We start from the raw sequence: 27,231 nt of genomic DNA, 5'->3' as shown, positions 1-27,231 counted from the left end.
AAAAGAAATAGAAGAGAAATACTCAGGATGCTCTTGTGAGATTAAAAAAAAAAGTTTACATTTATTGTTTCAGGAAATCCACATGGAATAGAAAAGAAGATACACAAAAGAATATTATCTATATTTTAGTAGAAGAGCCTCTAAATGTGTGGATTTTAGCTAGCATTTGTTATGGATCTGCAGCACATGGATGCTCCTTTCTCAGACAAAAGGCCATAGAAGACTAAGAGGCAAAGCAGACTAGCATAATACCTTGGCTTGGGGGAGGCATGGGGGCATGGGATTTAAATGACGCATGCCCCCAAGCTGGCATCATGCCTGCCACTCACCCATACGGTGGATGTTGTGGCACTCCGGTGGTGCAGTGTTTATACGCCGCATGTTTCCAGAATCTCTGTGGCTTTTCTTCTCCCGAAGATGGGACTCCTGTTTTCCTTTCCTGTTGGGTTTTTCTTCCTCCCACAAAACGAAAAGCCACCCCTTTTCTGGTGCAAAAAGGAGTGACATTTTGCCGTTTCTTTTTGCTCCAGAAAAAAGCTGGATTGGGACCATAATGTGCAGTTGCTGCAGCCCCAATTCTGTGCTTAAAGGGGTGGCGTCATCTGTTAAGGCCCTAACTTCTGCAAGAAGGGGGAGGTGACCTCTGCAAGCAGGCAGGAAGCAGAGAAGATTTGAGTACTGTACATAGATCAGTGAAACAGGTGAAAACAAAAGGGCAAGCATGCACTCTAGAGCTCCCTCTGTCCCTAATTACTATATACATACGTTGATGCCTCTTCACTTCCAACACCCCTTCTCATCTTTCTCAGGAATTGGAAGTGGTCTCTAGGAATTGGCTTGGTAAGAATGTTTGCAGTCATTTTTTCTGATGCAATAGAAGAAATACTTCATCTCAGTAAGCCCCTTCTATTGCAGATCTCTCAACAGGTGATATTTCACTTCAGTGTACTTAGTGTGCAAATTGACACTCTCCATCTGTGAGAGTTTTATGCAGCTTTGATTATCGTCTAGAAGCTCTATAGGCTTTGGCTCAGCTGTTCCTCTAGCAACTGACATAGCCACATAGGTTCTTTGCATTCTTGAGCAGCTGATGCATATTCTGCTTCAGTAGAAGAGAGAGAATGTAACAATATTTTGTTCCTTGCTTGACCAGCTAACTGCTCCACCTCTATAGAAGAGCAGGTTCCCATTGATAGATTTGCAATCTGTAGTGTCTTCGACCCAGTCTTCATCTGTGTAAACTACTAGTCTGGGACTGCTGGTGGCTTGCAGCTTTAACTTTACATGTGCAATGCCTTTAAATATCTGCCCGCTCTTTTCACTACATTCCAGTCCTTTAATACAAAGAATTCTAACTGCTGAGAAAATATCTGGTCTCATGGCAGCTAGGTATAACAGCTTTCCTATAGCATTTCTATATTGATTATTAATTGGTAGAAGCTCCCATAGATGTTGCCACTCAGTTGGCCTCCTTGAATCTTAAGTGTTCTACAGGGTCGCAAATCTTTTGTACTTGACTGAGGAGATAGCTTCTGTCTTCCTCTCTTTCTATTTGTATCCCAGATAAGTAATGTCTCCTAGTCTTTTCTCTTCAGTTTCTTTATTTAAATGGCTTATGATTTCTTCACAATCATCTTACAGAGTTTACAATTGAACATTAAGAAAAGGAAAATACAGTTGTACCTCCAGATCTAAAAATTCTGCATCGATGGAGTCAGCCTTCCATAGAATGAGAATATTCAAAAAGTATTCCAAAAAGCAAATCTTGATTTTGTTGTTTTATATAAAGGACACAATTTTACTGCACCATTGTATATAATGAGAGTTGAGCATCTATAGATTTTGATATCTACAGAGTGTCCTGGAACCAAACTCCAGCCCATTGTAATGACCACAAATAAATTACATAACTTTAAAGTAGATGATTAAGACATTGAATAGTTCAATATTTTTCATACCTTGGGTTAACCATTAATCAGAATGGAGACTGCAGTTAAGAAATCAAAAGAAGACTATGAATTGAAAGGGCAGCTATGAAGGAACTAGACCATGTTCCTTAGGAGTAAAGCTGTATCATTGAATACCAAAGTCAGGATTGTTCATGCCATTTTATTTCCAGTTTCAATGTACAGTTGTGAAGCCTGGACAGTGAAGAAAGCTGATAGAAAAAGAATCAGCTCATTTGAAATGTGGTGTTGGAGAAGAGTTCTGTGGATACCCTGAACTGCCAAAAAGACAAATAAATGGGTCCTAGAGCAAATGAAACCTGAACCCTCCCGAGAAGCCAAGATGACAAAACTGAGACTGTTTTACTTTGGAAATATAATGAGAATAGATGACTCACTGGGAAAGAGAACGGTGCCTGGCAGGTTAGAAGGCATTAGGAAAAGAGGAAGACTACTTTACCAATGGATGGACTCAAACCAAGGAAGCCACAGCCCAGAGTCTGCAAGACCTGAGCAGGGCTGTCGATGAGAGGGTGACTTGGAACGTTCTCGTTCATAGATCACCATCTATCAGAGTCAACTTGATGGCAGTTAACAACAGCAACAGTGTGCAATTGGAGGTGGTGTGAGCCTGATGCAGACTTAGATACTTATGCCCAGTACCACTGTTGCACATTCTGGTGTCTTTTCTTCTCCTGGACCTGAGGGTTTGAGGCAAGAGTGTCTTTGGACCTGAACAGACAGGCCAAAATAAAGCTGCTTCGGGTCACATTGGAAGTATGAAATTGAAATGATGCATGCGTCCTAAGAGGTCAGAGGCCACGGCAAAACCATGCTCCCACCCTAAGGACTGGAGCACAGCTTTGGCGTAGCTTCTGGCCTCTTAAGATGTGCGCGTCATTTAAACATCATACCTCCAAAATGACTTCAAGCAGCTTTATTTTGGCCTGTCTGTTTAGGCCCTATAAATCACCACAATTTTTAATTAATCAGTCTGTTCTTTGTTTTATTTATTAGCAGTGAAGTTCGTGAACCAGTTGCCTGGGCTCTACTCTACCCTAATGGCAAGTAGTCTAATAAGCTAATGGTAGGCAGCACATTGCAAATAAACATGACAGTTTCAGTGGAAGAATAGTCTGTGAAATATATGGTTATATTTAATAGAGGCTAGGTGGAATGTCTTGGAAGCCTAACTGGTAAAGCTTGCCCAAAAATAACTTGTGTGTAGTGGGAAGTTATTTCAGTGACTTCAGGCATTCCATTTCTTTGATTAAACCAGCGGTCCCCAAACTGTGCCCTTTAAGAGATTTTGGACTTCAGCTCCAAGAAGCCAATAGTTGGCCAGTAATCTGGGATTTGGGAGTTGAAGTCCAAAATCCCTTAAAGAGCACAGTTTTGGGACCACTGATTATATATGTTGTTGCAGGAAATTAACAAACAGTTGCATGGTATGGTTCTTTCCCTCTAGGACTGTTTAAAAGAAGTGTTGGAGATTGTGGAACTGGGCATCTCAGGAAGTAAATCCAGAAGTAGTGAACAAGAGATCAAGTACAAAGGTGACAAGGAGCCAAATCCTGCTTCTATGAGGGTGAAGGATGCAGCTGAAGCTACCCTCACATGGTATGGGGAATTAGTGCAAATAATTCAGTTATCTGGCATTGAATAGATGCTCAGAAAATGTTTAGTTCAGAACAGTGATAGCCAAACTTTTTTACCTAGCAGTTCAAATTCTCCTTAGCCAATTTGCTCGGCATGCTAGTTTTGGTTATGGTTTAGTAGTAATAGGAACTTTTCTTTGAAGAAATTAATGTTTTTGTCTATTTTCTTTCAAGTATTTTCTATCCAAGCCAGAATTTTCTGTTTCTGCATTTTTTATAAAGCCTCGCTTGTTCGGTTATGTATGTTAGGAATTTTATATATAACTACTTATAGCACTAGATCATGGGACAGAGTTGCCATTGAGCCAACTGTTCCTATCTCCAGCACTGTAAAAATGGATTTTTCTGCTGTGCGTATTTTGACTAAGCCATTATTCTCTTGGCTTGTAGCATCATGCAAATACTTGGAGCTTTTCCTTCACCCAGTGGTCCTGCCTCCCCTTGCAGCTTAGTGAATGAGATCACTTTAATTAAATATTCCCGTCTGCCTTCTATAAACAAATACAGTTTCCGCTACTTTGTCCTGGACAACAGTGTCATCCTTGCAATGTTGGAGCAGCCTCTTGGGAATGAGCAAAGTGAGTAAATCGATTTTGTGCTTTCTCAAGCCAGTGTGTGTCAGAATCAGAACAACAGCAGGAGTGGTATGTTGTGTTTTGCACACTTAAAATATTTATGTCCCTTCTAGATAGAATTTTGTTGAAAATGGAATCACTGGTCTCTACATATTAATATCTAGTCAGTTATTCTTTTAATTTATATTATTTAAAACAGTCATACCTCGACTTTCTACTTGCCAGGGGCTACTAGGCAGTTTTCAGCAAAAAACGTAAAATATTTTATTAATATTAATACAATATAGACTAATGCCCAGCTATGCTACAGCCACAACATAACTCAGAACCAATAAAATACCATGAGTAAACAACTTTTAAAACTCTTGAGCAGGGGTAGGCAACCTTTTTGAGCCGGGGGCCGGGTTGCTGTCCCTCAGACAACTGGGGGGCCGAAGCCAATAAATAAATAAATTTTTAAAAATTAAATAAATAAATAACCCGGGACAAATGTAGGGCAAAATTTTCAAATGGAGGGCACATTTTTTTAAAAAAATGGAGGTCACGCCAAAAAAATTGCTGATTTTTAAAAGATGTTAATATAAATGCATGTTTCGGAGGCTTCTATAGACAATTGCCCCCCTTGCCCGCCGCTTGCCCTCCCTTGCCTGCCTCCTTCTGATAGGCCAAAGGCTCTGGCGGCAATCGGCGGCAGGACCGGGCTGGGGCCAGTCCCAAGGCCTTGCCGGGCCGCATTCGGCCCGCGGGCCGCAGGTTGCCTACCCCTGCTCTTGAGGAAACTCTGAAACAAAATGAGTTTAATGTGAAGTCAAAGGCTTTCGTGGCCAGGATCCATGGGGTTTTTTTTGGGGGGGTGGGGGTCAGGTTATGTGGCCATGTTATAGAAGAGTTCATTCCTGACGTTTCGAGGTCCGGAACGGCTCCCCTGCATAAGACAAGGGCATACTGTATATACCCCACTCACTTCCATGCCAGCATTCTCTGAAGATGCCAGCTCCTGATGCTGGCAAAACATCAGAAACAAACTCTTCTAGAACATGGCCACAGAACCTGAAAAACCCACCAAAAACTAAGAATAAGTTTACTTTTCCATGTAAAAGCCAACAGGACAGGACAAAATGAGTCTCTGAAAAGATCATTCCACAATTAAAATGTAAATAAATGTGACTATACAGCTAAAATGGAGAGATATATAATTGAGAGAACCACTGAAAACTTTCAAATGCAAGTTTTAGCATTGGCTTTTGGGGTTTTTTTTAAGCAAAAGCTGAAATGATGTTCATATTGAATGTTGCCAAACCACTGCTCTTTATTTCTCATCTTTAAGCCAAGCTGTCAGTAAAAGTGTACAGTAGCTACAATTTTTGTTTTGCTGCCAGAATAAATTATATAAGCAAGGCAGACTTATTGATGTTATTTATGCAGTCCCATAGGATGCATGAGTATTACTACTATGTAGTAGGCAGGATAACTGAATAAGATAATTTACAGTGCAGCCTTGTATCAGTCTGCTCAAAAGGAGGTCTTTTGAGGTTTGGAATTCACTTGAAAGTAAGAAGATGTAGGGTTGCAGCCTTAGGAGCTTAGTGAAAGAGAAGGAATTTAACAACATTTTGGAGGAGAAGGCTATCAGTGGCTACTATTTGTGATGACTGCTATGTATTACTGCAGTATCAAAAGGCAATATGCATCTGAATACCCATGGCTGGGGAATGTAAGGAGATGGTTGCACTTACACTCATGGCCTGCTTGTGAATTTCTAACATAACAATCAAACAGGATCTCAATCAAACAAAACACCTAACAAAGAAAAAAAGTGGGGATTCAAACAATCCACCAAAAAAGTAAATATGAAAATGATATTTTGAAAAAATTTATACAGAACACAGAATAACAGAAGTCTCAACACAATTCAACCATAGCTTATAGACAGTGACATATAACTTATTCACATGCGTACAATACAAGAACATAAGCATAATGCACAGTAAACATAAGCGTAATGCATACAATATTGAGGGCAGCTATATAGTAACAGTAGCTTCAACTTACGATGCACATTGAAGTCACAAATCCATTAGCGTCCATTTCATGTTTGTAACTGGAAAAGCCACATACAGTCGCCCCTCCTAACGTGTGGATCTGGGATCCGCGACCTTGAATACTCACAGAGGGGCAACCTCCGTATTCTCCAATGGGGCACCCCCCCCACAGCTCGCGCTCTGCACACGCTTACACACATGCATCCCATTCAAGCTTATGGGGCTTGGATATACGTGAGCCTCCGTTTTCGTGTGGGGGTCCGGAATGCATCCCCCATGAAGACAGAGGGCCAACTGTATTGTCTGCAAGCTATATGTCATTGTCAAACTCTGCTGAGGAGTTGTACAGGCTGTAATAAAGAATTGCTCCTGGAAATGTGAAGCTATTTCAAAATTTCTTCACTTTTGGTTTATATCAACCTTAGGTACTATGTTATCAGGACTCTTAGTAGATTTGAATTGATTTAACCAAGGAGCATAACACTTGAGTTATACTGTAAGCATTCAAACTAGTAAAACACTGTTTGGATCCATGGGTATGTACAAATATAGGAAAATACTGAGTTCATAGAAAAATACTGTACAATGTATCAGATAAATCTCTATAGGGTATTTGAGGATACTGTGGGCCAGTTCATCAATCCCACCTCTGGATCCCTTCCTAATGTCTTAAACACAAATCATGTCTGACCAACTGCATTCTTCTGTACAGAAATGGCAGACTTAAGGGCTATACAGACCGGCCTGTGGGCGGGCTGAGGGCTGAGCATCCACACGCTCCAAGCCCTAACAACAACGCCCAAGCGCCATTTTGGTATGCACCCTTCTAGACGGCATGCGTCATGATGACGCATCTCTGGTGCAGCACCCAAACGGCACAGCGCCAAAGGGGTGTCATCATAGTGTGCCTATCACACCCCTTCCAGGGAGCTAAAAGGAAGCCACTTTTCGCAGCTTCTTTTTCCTCCTTTCAGGGACTGGATCAGTGTTGCTGCATGTGGTTGCTGTGGCACCGATCTGGGATGAAAAGGGGCCACTGCATGCTGCCCATCTGTATAGCCACTTATATTCTTATTTGCAGATTCAACTTGTTCATTGACATTGCAAATCTGCTGATAATAGGATATACCTTTTGTATTAATTTGCTCAGTTTCTTGTTTAATTTCTTAGTATTAATATGATAAGAGATGGTTCATTCAGTTGTGTTTCTTCTTCAGATGATTTTTTCCCTTCAGTCACAATTCTGATTCGTGGGATGTCTGGAAGGCATGCATGGGCCCAGCAACTTTGCCTTTTGCCAAGAGGAGCCAAAGCAAATCAAAAGGTCTTTATCAAAGCTCAGCATGAAAATAACTTGCTGTGTTACACATGCATTTCCAAACAGCTCTCAGATGTCCAGAGAAGCGGTAATATTATATTATCCTTGATGTACTGAGTTACTCATTGTAGTACCCTTTTATTTTTGTTTTCAGTCAGACTTACTGCAGCATTGGCGATTCCAGTTTTGCATCTTTTGCAACTGTGCAATGAAGAAGACTGTACAGTAGACCTTTTGTATTGGCGAGTGTTTGATTTCTCTCCCATGGATGCTAAAAACCAGATGATTGTGGCTCATATTATTCAATAGTAATGATGTGAATGCACACACTTCAATGTGTGCTCGTTCATGTCACCACTCTTGAATAATTTGGGCTGTGGTGACCCGTGGGCAGTCAGATTTGCGGATTGGAAGCCTGCCGATAGGGAGGGCACACCATAATTTTATTCACTGAAAAGGTCTGAATAAGGATTCTATTTCTCTTCTGATGCTACACCTCTTATATACTGCTTTTCTACAAACCTCACCAAGATGGTGTGCAGTAACTCGACTGACAGCATGCGCTGGAGTTTTTGTGTAGTAATTGTCATATTGTTGAGTTTAGGGCTGTGTTGTGCCAAAAAACATCAAGCTGATACAGGCTAAAGCAAAATCTTTCTCATTGCCTTAGCTTTTCTATTATGAATATTCAAATGCATGTGGGATGCATGTGGGAGTATCACTCATCCTTGTTCCAAAAGATTTCATAACATTCCTTAAAATCTGTCAGTATTTGTTGTGATGTTGCTTATATTATTTTGGAAGAACTAATTATATTGCTGTAAAACAAGAGTATAGACAAGCCATATAGCTGCCACAGGATCTCTTAAAGCTGCTGTTATATTAGAGCTTTTAACGTCCATGTTTGAAGGTATGTACAAACATAAGAATACCTATGTGCATACTTGAAGAAATGCATATATATTTATGTCTGGCTCGCCTTGAAAAGCATTGTGACACTAAGGTTGGACAAAATGCAGCAATTAGATTGTTGATGGAAACTAGACATTTTGTCAATGTTATGCTACTGGCTGCCAGATTGTTTATAGGCTCAGAAAAAGGTACTAGTATTAACCAAGCTAAATGGCTGGACAATTTGCTTACTTACAGATCTATTCCCATATGTTTCTCCCTAGGTCGTCATCTAGGGCTCTAGATTTAGTTCTCCGTTCTCAGGGAACTAGGCACGCAGCCACAAGATACAACCTTTTTAGTGGTTGCCCACATCTTTGGAATGCTCTGCAAACAAAGACTAATCAGGCCCTGACTGTTCTATGTAGCCAGTTGTGCTAAACCTGTTGAATGTGTTAGTTCCTATTGCTGCTTGTATAATGCTGCTTGTATAAACTTGATAGATTTTAGGGTTTTAATGTTATTTTAAGTGTTATTTGTTTGCTTTGAATTTCCCCAGAGAGGTAGAATATAAGCTGTAAATTATATTTTATTATGATCTATGCAACATCTAATCAGAACTTCCTCTATGTCTATAGTTTTTAATCTATTCTAGTTTGATCTCCTCCTTTTGATGGAATAAACTTGAAGTTTGGGTCAATGCAGAGACTACCAAACTCAAAGCAAGGTCTTTAATTTAGAATGAAGTAAACCATTAAGGAAACTGCTATAAATGATTATTCAAGTGTTGATTTAGTAATCTTTTGGAAGAATTTCTGTTCCTTATTCACATCATACCACACACCACCCTGAGATCTGCTTCACCATTAGATTATTCCTTCTGTATTACTGTGTAGCATTTGACACATTTAAAATAAGTTTTTTTTCCATTTCTTGAAATAGATGTTTGTTCCAGAGCCTCGCCCTGCACCTAAAAATGATGTTGGTCTCAAATATAGTGTGAAGCACCGTCCATTTCCAGAGGAAGTAGACAAGATTCCTTTCGTGAAAGCAGACCTAAGCATCCCAGACTTGCATGAAATAGTTACTGAGGAAGTAAGAGGTTTATAGTGTTTTGGTTTATTTTCTGTGTTTTATTCAAGTAAAATTTGTAACATTTCATTGAGGTCTAGGGACATTTATTCTAGTGATGTTTACTGCTTTACCAGTTTCTGCATTTCAGAAAAAGAACAGGCCTGATTTACTTTGTGTTGGAGCAGTCTCATCTTTGACTTTCTTCCTCTGTGCTAGACATACAAATGAAGTCAGGTATTGCTGGAGCAGATGTTTTGAAGAAAGTTAGTGCCAGATTACAATGGACTATCCTATTGTTTTTATTCCTCCCATATCCTGTGTAGGTGAAAGGTTGGTTGGTCAGTCCATTCATTTAACACTAATAGCAGCTGTTCATTGGTACCAGGCATTGATTCAGGACTGTCACAGTGCAGGTGTGGAACAGCAGGTGCTTTTATCTTTTGTAATCTAGCAGTTGATGAACAACAGTGGTCAGAATTTTATTAGGTAGAAAGCTGGACAAATAGCTACACCTTTTTCTGGCATTCAGGTTTGATGCTGTTTAACTTATCAGAGTTGCTGCTACTATTCTTCTTAGGCTGCTATTAGATTCAGCAGTTTTTGATGTCTAAAATGAGGGTGTTAAATATATTTCAGCTGGAGGAGCGGCATGAGAAACTGAGAAATGGTATGGATCAGCAAGTTCTTTATGAGAAGTCTATAGATCAGCAGATGGAAGAAGACTGGAGAAAGAAGAATTTTCCTGATCCAGTCACGGACTGTAAGCCACCATCTCCTGCACAGGAGTTTCAGACAGCCCGCCTCTTCCTCTCTCACTTTGGATTTCTGTCACTAGAAGCACTGAAGGTGACTGACCTTCATCTGATATTGTACACATGACTGAAGTCAATCCAACTATTATTTAATGTTGGTTCCAATACTTACAGTCTACATTAAGCAGGGCTTTATGATAAAACAGAATAATAAAACAATGTCATAAAAATTAGTTTCATAAAGAGCTTATCCACTTTGAGGCCACTTGCCTATATGGATGTAAAACTACCTTAATATATATTTCAGAAAATGGATATGTATGTGGTAGAGAGTTCAGACATCACATTTGAAAATAAGGTCCTTTTTATTGTTCTATACTGCTGTTACTTTCATTATGTTAGTGCAGTAGTGAGTTTTTTTCTGGATCACTTTTTTGAACAAGGCTGTGTAGACATGGTTGGGCATATGCTGTGGACCCTCATCCCACCAGAGAACCACTGATAAGAAACCAGACCTTGGTTCTCCTCTTCACCATTACAGCTTATTTGTTCACCTTCCTTCTGTTTTGACCCACTGCTTGCTCACTGGTTCTTTGTCTGATAAGCAAGCAAGTGGCAGCAACAATAAGAGAATGAGCCTCAGCAGCTGCCTGCAATGGTGGTGTGAAAGCGGAGTGACTGAGAAAGGGGGATCTTAGAGGTTGTCTTGCCCAAGGCCTTTAAAAAACCTGAAGCTGGCCCTGTGTTTGAATAACACTTCCAGATGCTAAATGAAAACTCCAAATGTATTTTTAAAATAATCTGCAAAGACGACAACATTATTATTGTATCTGTAAATGCAGAAGAAGCAAACTATCAAATAGCTCCCATCCTTTTTGGTTGATAATATTTTTATGTAACACTTAGACTCAAGATTTGAAAGAATACTTTTTCTGCTACATGAACTATAACCCCACCCACAAACCCCTACTGCACAATGCTTCGGCCTACACATTTTTATTAGCCTAATTTATATGCACAGTGCGCCCGCGGCATACGTGGTTTTCAGCATATGCTGAAAGCCATGTGGGGTGCAAGGGGCAGCACATCCCTTCATGTTCAGTGGGGTGTGCGCACGCCGCCGCATGTATGAGCTCCATTCAGTTAAATGGGGCTTGAGCACGCGTGGTATTAGCTTTACGCGGGGGGGTCCAGAATGGATCCCCGCGTAAAGCAAGGGTGGACTATTTGTGTGTTTAATGGACTTCTATCACACCTTTTTTCTGGTATGGGACTCAAAGCAGCTTATAATAATTTAAAACAAACTTCAGCTGAAATCTTATTTTATAAAAGTCAAAAATTAATTAAACAAACCTGCTTAAAAAGCACGTAGTTAAAACAGTTTATACATGTTAGCTTAATCTTCCTGGAATGCAGTAAGAGAAATGTGACTGTTCTGTGTGATTTATTCATTTGCAGTATTTATTCATCAGCTCTGTTCTCTCATGTTCTGTCATGCAACTCAAGACAGTGTATACTGATAAAGATTCCTAGATGGTTTCTCATCCAGGCATCCACGTAGTTTCAAGAAGATTACTGCACCATGTAATTTCAAACCACAATCTGAGACTCCTCATGTCAGCAATCAGCTAGTATTAATGCATGCATCTCATTTATCAAATTCATTGCATATTAAGAAATCTAAGTAACTCATCATACTATAAACAGAGCTTTTATAAAAATCATGGAATACTAACACAAAACTTGTATTGCTTCTTTGTTTGCTTAGGAACCTGCTAACAGCAGACTACCTCCTCACCTGATTGCACTTGATTCTTCTCTGCCTGGGTTTTTTGATGACATTGGTTACTTGGATTTGTTACCATGTCGTCCTTTTGATACTGTTTTCATATTCTACATGAAGGCAGGCCAAAAAACAAGCCAAGAAGTAAGTGATGTGCTCGTTTGCGATATTTATTATTCTTGTTTAAGTTACTCTGATTCTACCAATTTTGGGGTAGAATAAGGAATGATAAAAGACCTTAAATTCTTTTCAGTGGCTAGTGAAAGACGTGCCATCCTGCAATTCCCTTGGCCTCTAAAGCTTTACTAGGTTGTGCTCTCACCTGGTTATATCTTTACTACATTAACAGCAAGAAACTTTATTTTAAGAAGAGTGCTTTTGAACTTTTAAATCTAGCAACACATTAGTACAGTTCAGTTGTAACATACTGAAAACAAATCATGTACCCATGTACTCCTTCTTCAGGAAAGATGCAATACCATACTGATTTTATCAGACCAGTGTGTCACATGGTATCTAAGCTGGGAAAGTAGTTTATGTGTGCTTGGAAACAAATTATGTCATACTAGGATTTTTTTCAGGGGTAAGTTGGGGCAGAAACAACTAAAATCTGGCATTTTGAAGATTAACAAGTTTTTTAAAAAAAATATGTTTATGTGGGCTGCAGTCTGCTTTGTCACATGCAGGCTAGAAGCTGATCCTGGTTGGTAAACTTAAAACCATGGTTTCTTAGTTTTATTTTTATGAGAAATGTTTAATAAAGCATGATACCAGTGCTGAAACAGGTCATGGAAATGGTGAAAAAACACAAGTGTCATTTTTGGTCCAATAAGTGCATGATCATTATACCTGAACCAGACCATTTGGTTCTCTTTCTGTTTGAATAGGTGCCATACACATTTTGACGGATACTCATGGTTGACAAACTGTTTGTACAGTATAGTCAGATCCTATTATTTTTTGATGCGCTTACTAGAAAGCTTTGTACATCAGGACAGCACATGTGACAGCACATTCAATTTTTTTGAAGTGACTTTAATAAGGAATTACTGATCTAACTTCCTGTTCTTTCTGCAATGCTTTTCTTTTCCTGTCTTGTTGCCTTCCTTGCTTTCAGATTTTGAAGAATGTAGAGTCTTCCAGAAATGTTCAGCCACACTTCCTAGAGTTCTTGCTCTCTCTTGGCTGGTCAGTTGATGTGGGAAAACATCCTGGTTGGACAGGGCATGTTTCAACTAGCTGGTCCATTAACAGCTTCTGTGATGATGAGGGATCAGAGCAAGGTGAGAAGTGTTTATGCAGAGCTTTCTCTGCTTTAATATTTTCTGTCATTAACATGCTCTTGATCATATTGTTCCACAAAGGGATAAAATTGAGGGTTAGCCCTTGCAGATTCTCCAATTTTGAAGTAGGTCCTCTGCTCCAAGAGCTTAGTGGTTAAAATGGCCCATGAAATGAACACTAGCTAATCTGTAAAGGAGGGGATAAGAGGCATGTGCATTCAGTGCACTATCATCTCAGTGTAATTTTGAAAGAAAGAGCCTCAAGTTGTTGAATTGTTTTTATAGTGCAGTACCCATTCAGGGCCGAAAAATTGTTCTCAAATGCCCTCTAGGGGAATGAGGATTATTTTTGCAACTTTTGGGGTCCCTGGACTGTTTTAGACAGAAGAAAACCTTTTTTTAAAAAAAAGGGTGTGTGGTGTGGTAGTGCAATTCAATTCTCCAAGGTCTGTTGGGATGGCTAATGCAACCACCTAGTCTCCAGCAGTTGTCCACTTTTATTATAATGCCTCCTTTTCTATGGATTTTTGGTAGAGATGGCCAGAGAGATCCTGCACTAATCCTCTTTTGATGCCTGTGTTGGCATTATTATACTTAATCTCAGGTCCTTTGATACAACAGTAAGTGATCATGCACACACTGCATGCATGGTTTTGGAATTCTGGCCTAGAAGTTAATACTAAGTTTATAAAAGCGAAGGAGTTCAAAAAACTTGGGAAATATAGATCCTGTCGCAGAGCTTGAAAGGAATGCTTTACTAAGCCATGACATTGCCAGTGACATTTTACTTGTGGGAATGACAGGTTTAGAAAAACAGTGCATTTATGCAAGTACATACCGTTTTCTCATACAGTGAATAATATTTTCTCATTACGTTTTATTGTTACCCTTTCCTTATACAGTGAGTAATATTAACTCATTACTTTTTTATTACTTTTAGTGGAAGCTAAAATATGCCTTTGGCGGTATTTTTAGGGGAACTTTTCACATTTATACCATTATTTTTAAGATAGATTGTTTCCTAAAAAGAAACTAAAAGTAGCAAGATTGCATGGACAGACACACAGAAGTATGTGGCATTTAAAACCCCTGGCAGTGTTAACAGTATTGAGTTACCCTTCAAGTAGGTGGGTTTCTTAATTAGTTATACAGTGTATTACCTGTAAAATAGAACTTTGCAAGCTCTGTTTTGTTATCAAGTACATCAGGTTCTTTCCTTTCACTTTTGTTTACTTTGTTCTCAGATGAAATAATCTCTTCAGAAGACATTGGAGCAAGTATTTTCAATGGGCAGAAGAAAGCACTATATTATGCAGATGCTCTTACAGAAATAGCTTTTGTTGTTCCCTCACCTGTAGAGTCCTTAAGTAAGTATGCTCTTTGTGCTTTTGCTTCTGTATGCATCCACTCCTATTTTGCAGTGTATCACCTGATGAATTCACTTTCTGTACACACACACAGACTTCAGAGATGTCACAAATATTTCAGTTTTCTATGCATATTTCTGCAGCCTATGTTTTATAAAAAATGTACTCATCTCTCATATTAAGTGATCACCTGCTGCGTAATTAATGTTGTGGCTTAGCAGTTAAGACTCTGATGATCACAAGGTCAGCAGTTTGAGACCCAAATGCCATTGATGGAGTGCACTCCTGCCACTAATCCCAGCTTCTGTCAATGTAGCAGATCAAAAGCATGTAAAAGTAGATAAATAGGTACTACTTTGTTGGGAAGGTAACAGTGTTCCATGCAATCATGTTGGTCACATGACTACATACTAGTCTCTGACAACGCTGGCTCTTCGGCTTAGTAATGGAGATGAGCACTGCCCCCTACAGTCAGACACGACTAGACAAAATTGTTGAAGGGGAAACTTTTTCCTTTAAAGTATGGGGAGAGAAATCTCAGTGGTACAAGCAGGGTTCAGCAAAGGAAGAAGCATTAGAGACTACATTGCAAACATCCAATGGCTAATGGTGTGTGAAAAATAATTCCAAAAGAAAATCAAAACGTGCTTTATAGAATATAGCAAAGCCTTTGACTATATTGATCATGAAAAGCTATGGAATTCTCTCAAAGACATGGAAGTGTCAACACACAAGATAGTTCTGCTGAGAAATGTATAAAGACAGGAGGCCACTGTCAGAACAGAATATGGAGAAACAGAATGCTTCTCAGTAGGCAAAAGAGTCAGGCAAGGCTGCCTGTTATCACCATACTTGTTCAAGTTGTATACAGACAATATACGAAGAGCAGGGCTAGACTCAGAAGAAGGAAGAGTGAAGATATGATAAAGGAACATCAACAATCTAAGATATGTGGATGACACAATATTAATAGCAGAAAACATCCTTGACTTGGAACAATTACTAAGGAAGTTCAAGGAAGGTAGGCCTGCTGCTGAACATAGAGAAAACAAAAATAATGACCATGGAGGACCTACATAAATTCGAAATAGACATTGAGGAAATATGGACCTGGGAAAACTGAAGAATCCTAATGACAATGATTAATGTTTAGCTGTTGATTAGCCACTGGTCAAGGAAATACACTGATGTAAGAACATAGGAAACTTCCTTATACTGAGTTGGACCACTGGTCCATTATTGTTGACACCTGAATGGCAGCAGATCTCTGACGTTTCAGCCAAGAATTTTGCCATCTGCACAGAGATGCCAGGGATTGAATGCGAGACCTTCTGCATACAAAGCATGTGCTGCAGGTTATGCATTTCTTGAATGTAAGAATCTTCTCCCTTTTGCCTTTTAGCAGACTCACTGGAAAGCAATGTCTCAGACCAGGAAAGTGACACCAGTATGGATCTCCTACCTGGAATACTAAAACAGCCGGCACTGACACTTGAGCTCTTCCCCAATCATACAGACAATCTCAGCTCTTCTCAGAGGGCAAGTTCATTCTATGTTTATAAATGGCAGGCTGTACTTCATATGCATGTAGTGGTCTTGTTTAGTCATTTATTTTATTTTCACAATTTGTATGCTGCTGTATAACATGAAGTTCTCTGAGCGGCTTACTATAAACAATACCAGGGTAACCAGCTACTGTGATTAAATGATTGTGTGGCAGACTAATTGTAAACATATTTAATTGTAAAAATATTTAATTTAGAAATCAGAATCCTTTTTTAGGAATAAGTATTTCATGACCTGCATTAACTAAGGACTTTAGTTGTTAAGCCCAATAGAGACATTTATTTACATACTGTTCATTTCCTTCACTCAAGGTTGTTTTTTTAAAGGTTTTATAGTAGGATTATCTCATTTATTGGAACACCTGTGACATGGTCCAGTGCTGGACTTTTCCTGGTGCAACCGGAAAGCTCAGAAGAAGTAGGCCCAGTACAGTCCCACATTTTACTCCCCCTGAACCCTGCAAGTGCTGAGATACTCTTTGGAACCTGTTTCCACTGCAATGCCTTTAGTGCGGAGGACAATGGAAGTACATTCCACCACACTAGTACTACACTGGGAGGATAATCATGTATTTGGGGAACTTTTCCCAACCAAGTATACATCAGTCCCATACAGGAGAAGGGTACGGTATAAATTGAATGAATTAATCAACATTGTGCATGTGGTACAGTGCACACAATGCACACTTTTTTTATTACTTAGCAAATGCTTATTCTTGGTTTGTTTTGTCTGCACAGCTCAGTCCAACTTCCAAATCAAAGAAGTTGCCACAGGGTCGTGCTGTTCCCCCACTGGGACCTGAAACCAAGGTGTATGTGGTTTGGGTTGAGCGTTATGATGATATAGGTATGTGAACTTCATTTGTGGTTGGAAGGATTGGATGGTAGAAAGTGGCTTTGTGTCAAATTCTGTTACCTTTAGACTTAAATACTAGTAATTTAATTTGACTTTGTTTCTAGTTATGTGGGTTTTCTTGTAACTGTTCTTGGGGTCTGAAAAGAAAGGATACTTGACAATTTAACCTATTGTCAATGTCCTTGTGTTGCAGAGAACTTCCCGCTGTCTGACTTGGTTTCAGAGACAAGTACTGGAGTAGAAACTACAACAAATAGCAGCACTTCATTAAGGTATGGTTCACTTATTTTTCCATTTTACTGTTTATAGGTCACTTCTAAGTGTGGGCTACACATTACCTTTTGCTATTTACTTTACTCTTGGAAGTAGTATGCTTACACACTACATGTAAGCTTGCTTGCTTGTGGATTTTAGCCCTAGCAGCTTTGAGAGGGACTTCAGTGATGGTGGATATTTCTGTGACACAGTGTGATAACCTTGGAATAACTTAACTGCGCAGACATTTTACTTTCAAGTATTGCAGGCATGCTTTACTCATGGGGTAGACCCAGGAAACTGTTATGACCATGATTATGTATCATTACCCCAAGATTCATGAATCTGTTATTGTTAATTTTCTTTTGGGATTCCTTTATGTTTGTGGCTGAGCATCACATCATCTCTCTAATTTATGGCTTACTTCTGGTCCTTTCCAGCTTTCCATTTACTTTTGGATTCATTAAGTTCCAGCCTGCGTATCTTCTGTGTAGCCATCACCATTGTTATGACATTGCCATAGGTTTGTCCTTTTCTGTTGGTGGTTAGAAATGTAACATTTAAACTGATGTTTTCTTTTTAATTTTGAAAAATAAAGTCTACCCAAAGTGTTTGCTGTATTATTATATTTAAATATTCACTGACTTTGTTGACTTTTTTGTATTGAAGGTCCACTACTCCTGAAAAAGAAGTTCCAGTGGTTTTCATCCATCCCCTAAACACTGGATTATTCAGGGTAAAAGTGCAAGGAGCTACTGGAAAATTCAGCATGGTCATCCCACTGGTGGATGGGATGATAGTTAGTAGGAGAGCTTTAGGTAGGTATTTAGAATTAACAAGTGATAATCAACTTACCACAATTAGGCTGTGAGTGTAATGAATGACAGAGGTTCTGTACAACTGACCATGCTGCCTGGAGGATTCTGGGGGTGGTAGTCCAGAAATCTTATTTTTTCCAACTGTGGTACATATCTGTCTGGAAAGGAAAGGAATGTACCTTCTTTCCCTTGCCACAAAAAGTTTCATCAGGGAACTTTCCAATGAAAGAGGCAATCTAAAGAGGCTTTCTTTGAGGCTCCCAGCAAGTGTGCTAATGTAAAGAAGGTACCATGGATGGCAGGTAGAGGAATGACAGAAATGCTGATTATATACCCACTGCAGTCTTCCTTCTAAGTGCTTGAGAAAGTAGTTTTCATAGGAGCAGAAAAAGATGGGGTAACCAATCTTGTACCACCAAGATTGAGTAGTATCTTCTATAGCCAGTTGTATCCCCCTAGTAAATCCTTTAAAGTGTTAGGGAGGATTTCAATACTTTTAAAATAATTCTCTGAGGTGGACAACTTTGAAAAATTCAGACCCCATATAAGTGCCCTAGACTTCAAAATGAAAAGAAGACTTTGTTCCCTTGACCTCAAGTAGCCTTTTTAAAAAACTTCCTAGAAAGAATAAGCAGTATTAACATTATTCTTCTTTTTTTTCCATTTAAGGCTTCTTAGTGAGACAAACAGTAATAAATATTTGTCGAAGAAAAAGGCTGGAAAGTGATTCATACAATCCCCCTCATGTCCGTCGAAAACAGAAAATAGCTGACATTGTCAATAAATACAGGAACAAACAGCTGGAGCCAGAGTTTTATACTTCTCTTTTCCAGGAGGTTGGACTCAACAATTGCAATCCTTAAACAACATGTACCCTAAACAATTAGATCAGAACTTGGTTTCTACAGTAATGAAAAAAATACCTTCCTTATCTTGGAACTCCTGTATAAAGTTACCACAACCTGAGCATGACTTCTGCTTCTGTTGCAAGGGAGCAATGAGGACACACTCTAGCCTCCTGCCCAGAAACCTTTTTGAGTACACCTTCATGCCATCACTGCTGCAGATACAAGCTTTTGGCACCATTTTTTATTTAGTAAGAAATGATCAAGGGAATATGCGGTGGAGAGAGGGAATTAACTACACATCTCAGTGTTTCCCCCCAAAATACCTGATTCTGACCAGAGAATTAACACCTGAAGTTCTGTACCTGGTGTCTAGAAAACTGAGAAGCAAATTATTCAAATCTCATGAAACAAATATATTGTGTGAATATCTGTCTAGCTTTCTTTCCCATTTGTAAACAAGTCTGATACCATTTTGTTTAGTCTTAAGCCAGTGGCTTCCATTTGGCTCTTGTTTCTCTTTGTCTCCAGGCCCAAGATGTGTGTCCAGTGAGACTTCAGCTCAAAGTTGGTTTACCTTTGTAGGATTCTGCCACGCTCTATCTGCTGCTGCTGGTCTGCCAAGAGTAAATACCCCGAGCTGTTGGTAGAGGAGGCAGGAGAGCAGAGGTTTATCTTGCATTACTTGCCATTTTGGGACATAGTTGTATGCCTATGTAGTGATGTCCCATCTATCCACTCATTTTAGAGAAAGGAGCAGAACATTTATAAATTGGGTGTGGTGGAATATGTCCCATCTTTTCATGTAATGATGACAGTCCAGTTGCAGAAAGAACCACTATGAAAACTGAATAAAAAGTATTTAAGATGCAAAATTCTTTAAAGGAGTAAACTCCCTTACTGGTCCCACATTTCATCCATTTATTCTAAAGAGGTAAACATCTAATTTGAATACAACACTTGGCAGACCATGGTTTAGCTAAGGTCAGTGGATGGGAAGAACTGTGCAAGCAGATGGCAGGACATAAAGTTTGTACTTGAAATTATCTGCTAAGTTTATGCCCTGTCAATGAAATAGTTTTATTCCTAATTTGTACTGTCACTAATTGGCAATGCATCAGTCTAAAGTAGATATTAAAAGAGATTTGTGGTTTCTTGGTCAAAACAGCTGGAATTGTTACCTCTCACTTCCCCTGCACTCAACATAAAACATGAGGTAATATGCCTTCGCATTTCCATGGTCTCTTATTACATTGGCTACTGTGTTTTGTATTACAGAATGTTACTAGAGAGCAGAATAGAAATAGATGCAAAGGTGCAGTTTTTGATGGTGACAGTCATGTTAACATCTAGTTCTGGTTTTTAATAAATACTTAGATGACTTGAGTTTTATTTAGTGTTATTTAAGCATAGAGCAGAATATCATTATTTTAACAGAACTTTTACCATTAACATATACAGGAATGGTTGGATTATTAAAAGCAAGTGGGGCCTGGTGTGGAGCAATTTGTGAAGGAAATTTAGCCACAACATAGATTTCCAATGAGCATCTGTGCTACCAGCTAATCTTCCCATCAATACGTGTTTCAGAAAGTCTAACTGCATATGTTTTTTCTCATAGTGATACTTTTTGTTTGGCCGTTTTGGAGAGAAAAATTACCCTTAAAAACATCCTAAAAGGCCTCAGGTTTCTGAAAGAAAATCAAACTTGAACTGTGGTGCTTGACACTGATCTAGCATGTTCGTGACTGTCAGCATGTAGGTCCAAATGTCACTATTTTGCAAATATGAAGCTTTTATAAAAGCACTCTAAAAATAGGATATATTTGGTTGATCTTAATTAATGCACAGGTTTAGATAAGAATTAGTGCTATCCCTGAGGATCCAGGATGTACTGACATTTTATAGCATCTTCTGTTTGATACTGTATGTTTATAGTATTAACATGTCTGTGCACTCTCATAGGGACCATTCAGATCTGTAATATGACTTGTCACATTTAGTCCCTGGATTAAATGGTATGACAAATGCACATGTGTCACGCAAACTGTGTAATAAACACGGTTCAGCAGTTGACTGTCTGCATACAAAAAAACTGCTAATATAGCTGTAATTGTTGAAACCACATATATACTCTAGGTAAAGCCATTAGTTTATGTAGTGACCTGCCAAACCGGCTTTTTAAATTAAACAGATAGGAAGGAGATTTCTTAAATCTACAGTGGCTTTTGAGCTGGACTAGAGGCATGGCCAAATTTGTTATTCAAGACTTCAAATAAATTGCCTTTAGTTATATCCTTTCAACTGTAAAGATCTGCTCTTCATTAAGAAAAAATTCAATTTGTCAAACTGCCATGATAGCTGAAGAAGTGTTTGTGTAGATTTCTTTTCCTCCAGGTGTTCCTTTCCATTATGTACATCTGTATCCCCAGGACTTGACTGGACATTATACTTTGCTTGAAGCAGTCTTAATTTAATCTATATTTCAAAAAGTCCTAAATCAGGTGTGATGTTCTGAATCCACTCACATGTGGTAAGTTACCCTGACTTCAAATATGTACTTACCAGCACACAAGTGGACTCAGAAATGAACCTCCAGTTTGCATGCATTACAACTTTTGACTATACTCATAAAAATGCTAGGAGGGGGAAATAGAGCAGTGATCTTTCCAAACAGCACAGAGCAGTTAATGAACATGTGTAAGGGCTCGCTTTCACTGTGTTCTCCCAGGTGTTGTATATGATGTGATTTTTTTGTACAGATGCTGGTTGTCTGTTTTGTATGTATGTAAAAGAGAAGGCTTCCAAATGCACTGATAACTTTGTGTCACCTGTGCAGAGCTGTTGACTGACTTGATTGCAATAAAATGTTTTGTCTAAGCCTCTCTAAGCACAGTTGCATTTAAAACTTGGTTCTTACTAGGTTTAATGAGACTCAAGACATAAAGCATCCTTCCTCAGCCTGGTATCTTCCAAACGTGTTGCACTGTTAAGTCCTTGCATCTCAAGACAGTATGGCCACTGCCAGTGCAGTCTAGGATGATGAAAGTTGTAGTGGACACCAGGTTGGAGAAGGCTGGCATAGAAGAAGCATCAGGGTAATGTTTAAATTTCCAGCAAGTTTGTAGAACAAGACTTGTTTCCAACCATTTATTTTGATTATTCCTCTATTTTATTTGGCTGTTTTTATTGCTATGTATTGTTTGCTTTCACCTTAGTCTCTTGAAGAGATACAATAGGGCTACAAACATTTATCTAATCTCTATCATAAAATCGTTATGCTTGCAATCCTCTTAAAAGAGCATGATGCTGATAATAAACTGAGAAAGCAAAATGCCATCTTTTCAGCAGTATGATATGACAAGTGTCCATTTTAGTATCTTTATAATAAAGAGTTTCCATTTAAGAAATAAAAAGCACCTTTCTTAAGCAAATCCTTCAAGAATATTTCAAATGTAAACCAATTTTTTAAAAAAAAAAAATCAAACGGGAAGTAAGTTGAAGGCAATCATGTGAGGGAACGTAGCTATTTTGTATGCAGAGAACTGTAAAGCAACTGTAGGAAACTTTACTTCCAGTCCTTGATACTAGCCCTATTTACCGCAGAAGGAACTGATAGGCCTGCCTTAAGGATTGGGTTCCCCATTATCCATAGTCACTTCCTGGCAGGGAGGAATACAGGTGTCAAGTAGAGTTCAGAATATTTAGCCAAGGAGATTACAGGACTACAATCCAACAAGAATAGGGAAGAAATATAATTGGCTCAGTGATGGTTACATAGTTCTAAGAAAGTCTCTCTGAAGGACAACTGGGTTCTTGCAGGTGTGCTTGGAAGGAGATGGCTATATACCCTGTGCTTAAAATCATGTACAATTGTGTATAAAGTTCTGTATGTTGCCAAGACATGATCTTTTTGTTCTTACTGTATTTTCTGTAAATATTCCTAGCACTAAATTGTAAAGGCAGACTGTAAATACAAAGATGTGAAGCTATGTTTCTCTGTCTCTAGTACTTTTATCTCTTATTTAGGGAAGGCACAAAGGCTTGTTTGTATTTATGCCAACTCTTTGTCCAGAAGAAACACATCAGATACTGAATGTAACACAATTAGTCAAATAAATTTTAAAGTTATTCTTCTGTATTAAGCTGGTGGTTCTCGGTTTATGAGCTCATACAGGTCTACCTTAGTTAACAAAGTAAGTTTTATCCTGGGCTTTGCTTCTCTAACAGAAGCTTTGGTAGCAGAGGTAGAAATAAAATGGTAAGGATAGAGTTTGGTTCCAATGCCACAAAAAGGAAGGGTGGTTGAAGGTGTTTCAGCAGACTTTTTATTCAAAACTAACAATATACTCATGTGAAACTAAACAACCAGGTCAGGTAAGCCTTGAATAAATAAACAAAACCCTTTTAAATTTTCTAGAGATCATTTGAAAAGTTCTTCTAAAATGCATCCTGAGATGACCTTTTTGTTTCAACAGCCTCCATTCTTATGATTTCCATTTTGGTGGCAAAACTTAATAGATCTGTGCTTTTTTTGACATGCCAGGGAGCTGATGAGGTAAGCTGATCTGCTTTTCCCTTTCTGCTCTGCTCTTCACACATGTTCACTAAGTGATTCTGGAGGCAACTCTTTACCTTTCTTGTTGTACATAAGCACAAAAAACTACAGTAGAATCCCATTCTTCTCAAGGTCAAGCTTTATTGTGTTGTTTACTAAAGACAGGCTGCTGCAACCCAACATTGCAAGTTGGTCTTCCTCCTGCCCTCCACCATCCTCCCATTGCCAGTGCTGGGGGAAAAACCCAGACCTTCAAGACAAGACAGAAGAAGACAAGAAAGTCTGGGCTGGAGTTGGCTCTCATAAAAAGATGTTAAAAGAAGCTTTATCAGAGTTTTTGTTAACTGAGGTGTGACTATTTTTGTTAGGAAGAATTGTACATTCTTATAGAAAGGAGACTGAGCAATTTCACTGGAAGTGATTTCATGTACAGCTGATAGCACAAAATTAGGGAATAGCTGAAACAAGACACTGCTGTGAGAGTTTGCATCCACTGTCCTGTTTTTTAACATACTAGTAATTGTGCTGCTTGCATATATTACAGGACTACATTATTAATAACCTCTACAACAAAGCTGTGAATTTTGGTGTAAAGGCATTTCTGTATTGCCTGTCTATATTACCAATATAGGTTAGATATGAAAGTCATGCAACTCTCCAGGATTTTCTAATCCAGCTCCCAGCATTAGGAGAGCCACATGCTTCCCACCAATCATGTAAATTCTGCATTGGCCCCGACGAAGAACTAGTGATTTGCTGAAAGCTATTCCGTAAGCTCATTCACAGGCAAAATTGAAACTGGGGTCTTGTTAGTACTCTATAAATTGCTTGCTCTTTGCTTTGCTGTGGGAAGCTGCCTTATGCTAAGGTGGAGTTTAATAATAATAATAATTTAATCCATTATATGTTTTGTTTGTTTGTTTGTTTTCTGCCTCTCCCCATGGATCGAGGCGGGAGAAAATAACAATTAACAATTTTGCTCCTGTTTTTTGCTTGCTGCAGCAGCCAACCCCTTTAACCCTTCCTGTCATCACTCCTGCTAGTTACTGTGGCAAATAGTTACTGTAGTGATTACTTTGGCTGACAATATTTTTTCTTTGAAATTTCTCACAGATTTGCCTGTCTTGTTTAATGTAAAGAGGGATGATGATGACGATGATGATGACGATGTATGTTTCACCACAAATGCTTTGTTACATTTTTAGGTTACTTTCTGAGACAGCTCTCTTTGGAGCCAGGCTTTTGATTTCTGTCTACTGAGATGGATGGACACAGCCTGGCTCGTGTCTCACTTTGTGAATGTCTGTACAGCTCTCTTGACATTTGGCTATCTATCCATTATTCTCTGCTGCTTGTTTCTTTAACACTTTCTGCCTACTTTTACAACTGTGTTTTTAAAAATAGCTATGATCCACTCTAAATAGAGACAGATGCAATTAAATTCTACCAGGTGTTGGAATGGGGAATAATATACAGGATATCACATGAAAAGATAACTGGGGGATAGGCTTATTATGCAGCACTGTTTTTTAGTCCTTTGCAGAGACATGCCATTATGAACACAACTTTGTGGGACACTAGATCTCTTGTAGTTTGCCTGAGCAGCTCAAACAGCAAGATGTTTCCACAAGTAGCCTGCACATCCTGTTTTGTCTTCTCTTCTGCTGTTAACTGCCATGAAGTCAACTTCTGCTTATGGCAACCCTATGACATTCTTGCAAACAAGCTTCTAAAATGTGGGCTAGACAAGGTAACTTACATGGATTTGTAACCGGCCGAACCCAAAGGGTGCTCAACAATGGCTCCTTTTCATCCTGGAGAGAAGTGGCCAGTGCTATTCAACATCTTTATTAATGACTTGGATGACAGAATAGGGGGCATACTTATCAAATTTGCAGATGATCCAAACTAGGAGGAGTAGCTAATACCCCAAAGGACAGGATCAACATTCAGAATGACCTGAACAGACTAGAAAGCTGGGGCAAAGCTAACAAAATGAAATTCAACAAAATGTAAGGTGCTGCACTTAGGGCGGAAAAATGAAAAGCACAGATATAGGATGGGGGACACCTGGTTGAAGGAAACTACATGTAAAAGGGATCTGAGAGTCCAAGTAGACCACAAGTTGAACATGAGTCAATAGTGTGATGTGGCAGCTAACAAGGCCAATGTGATTTTAGGCTGCATCAATAAAAGTATAGTGTCTAGATCAAGAGAATAGTGCCACTCTATTCTGCTCTGGTCAGGCCCCACCTGGAATACAGTATTGTGTCCAGTTCTGGGCACTACAATTCAAAAAGGACATTGAGAAACTGGAGCGTGTCCAAAGGAGGGTGACTAAAATGGTGAAGGGTCTGGAAACCATGTCCTATGAGGAACAACTTAGGGAGATGGGGAGTTGATATGTTAGCTCTTTTTAAGTATTTGAAGGGACGTCATATTCAGGATGGAGCAAGCTTGTTTTCTGCTGCTCCAGAGAACAGGACCTGGAACAACGGATGGAAGCTACAGGAAAAGAGATTCCACCTAAACATTAGGACGAACTTTTGACAGTAAGAGCTATTCGACACACTCCCTTGGAAAGTGGTGGAATTTCCCTCCTTGGAGGTCTTTGAACAGAGGCTGGATGGCCATCTGGCACGGGTGCTTTGATTGTGTATTCCTGCATGGCAGGGTTTGATTTGGATGACCATGTGGTCTCTTTCAACTCTATGATTCTATAGGAGCATCATTCTGAAATACTCTACTCACATGTGCTGCAGATTTCTGTCCCATAGAGTAGCTATCACAAGTTTAAGGTGGTTTCTGAGGATCAATTCCTTAGAATTAGATCGAATCATAGAATTGTAGGATGTCAACTGGTAATTACCATTTAGTAGAGACAACTTCACATACTACCTGGACAATTTGGGAAGATAAAATTTAAAAAAAAATTTTTTTTTCCAGGTTCTGGGTCTTAAGCTAAGGTTATGTGCATGAAACACACATCACAAATTTAGATTAAGACCCAGAACCTGGAAAAAGTATCTTCTGGATGTTGTCTTCCTGAATTGCCCAGGCAGTATGGGAGGTTGTCTGTACTAAGTGGTAATTACTCATCATGATTTAGGACAGAAAACTTTCCTGGTCCTAACTAGAGATACCTGGAGCTGGAGCTTTTTATTCTAGAACAAGTGCTTTTCCACTGAGCTAAACTTCTTCACTGCCTCCCACAAAACAGTTTTTAATTGACTTTTACTTTGCATCATAGTTAATCTCATTCCATGGCAAAGCAGATTAATGTCATTCTATCAGAAAATCTGAAACATTAGAACTGCTTAGTGATATACCTCTACTAAGATTTCTATTCAGGCTAATATCTGGGCTTCAGGAATTAGCAAGAATGCCTAGAGTGCTACCATCTGGTTCCTCTGAATAATGTTTAATATAAATTTAGACACAGCCAACATGCTGGTGATATAATTGGGAGTTTAATTGAGCAAGGCTTATACTAATTTACTTAATAACATTTTGATGTTTATTTGGCTGAAGCAAAATCTGAATGTTATTTTTGGTTGAAGGAATTCAGGTGGCTATGGCATCGAGGGCTCTCAGGAAATAGATATTATGAACAATGTTTTGACTGACACAATTCTGTGAGGCACC

At 39.0% G+C, this 27,231-nt stretch overlaps 1 protein-coding gene across 5 annotated transcripts in view; it reads left to right on the top strand.

Annotated features, from left to right (window-relative positions):
• Positions 1-23,169, top strand: part of LOC149315809 (ral GTPase-activating protein subunit beta) — a 69,251-nt gene extending 46,082 nt beyond the window's left edge. For 4 of the 5 annotated variants that reach the window (XM_089514150.1, XM_089514148.1, XM_089514147.1 and 1 more), the window contains 13 exons: positions 3,415-3,566; positions 3,995-4,182; positions 7,439-7,545; positions 9,373-9,525; positions 10,141-10,350; positions 12,025-12,183; positions 13,157-13,322; positions 14,567-14,689; positions 16,092-16,228; positions 16,993-17,101; positions 17,304-17,382; positions 18,035-18,183; positions 18,853-23,169. In XM_089514150.1, the coding sequence (XP_089370276.1) occupies positions 3,415-3,566; positions 3,995-4,182; positions 7,439-7,545; positions 9,373-9,525; positions 10,141-10,350; positions 12,025-12,183; positions 13,157-13,322; positions 14,567-14,689; positions 16,092-16,228; positions 16,993-17,101; positions 17,304-17,382; positions 18,035-18,183; positions 18,853-19,046 (1,926 nt within the window). In that variant the 3' untranslated portion in view covers positions 19,047-23,169. The remainder of the gene's footprint in view (positions 1-3,414; positions 3,567-3,994; positions 4,183-7,438; positions 7,546-9,372; positions 9,526-10,140; positions 10,351-12,024; positions 12,184-13,156; positions 13,323-14,566; positions 14,690-16,091; positions 16,229-16,992; positions 17,102-17,303; positions 17,383-18,034; positions 18,184-18,852) is intronic. The other variant, XM_089514146.1, reaches the window with a different exon arrangement.
• Positions 23,170-27,231: the final 4,062 nt, after the last annotated feature.

Source organism: Sceloporus occidentalis, unplaced genomic scaffold (assembly GCF_023333645.1).
Source record: "Sceloporus occidentalis isolate IW3139 unplaced genomic scaffold, rSceOcc1.0.p SCAF_3, whole genome shotgun sequence".
NCBI classification, from domain to species: domain Eukaryota; kingdom Metazoa; phylum Chordata; class Lepidosauria; order Squamata; family Phrynosomatidae; genus Sceloporus; species Sceloporus occidentalis.
Note: the sequence above shows the minus strand (reverse complement) of the source record. Positions and strands in the feature narration are given on the sequence as shown.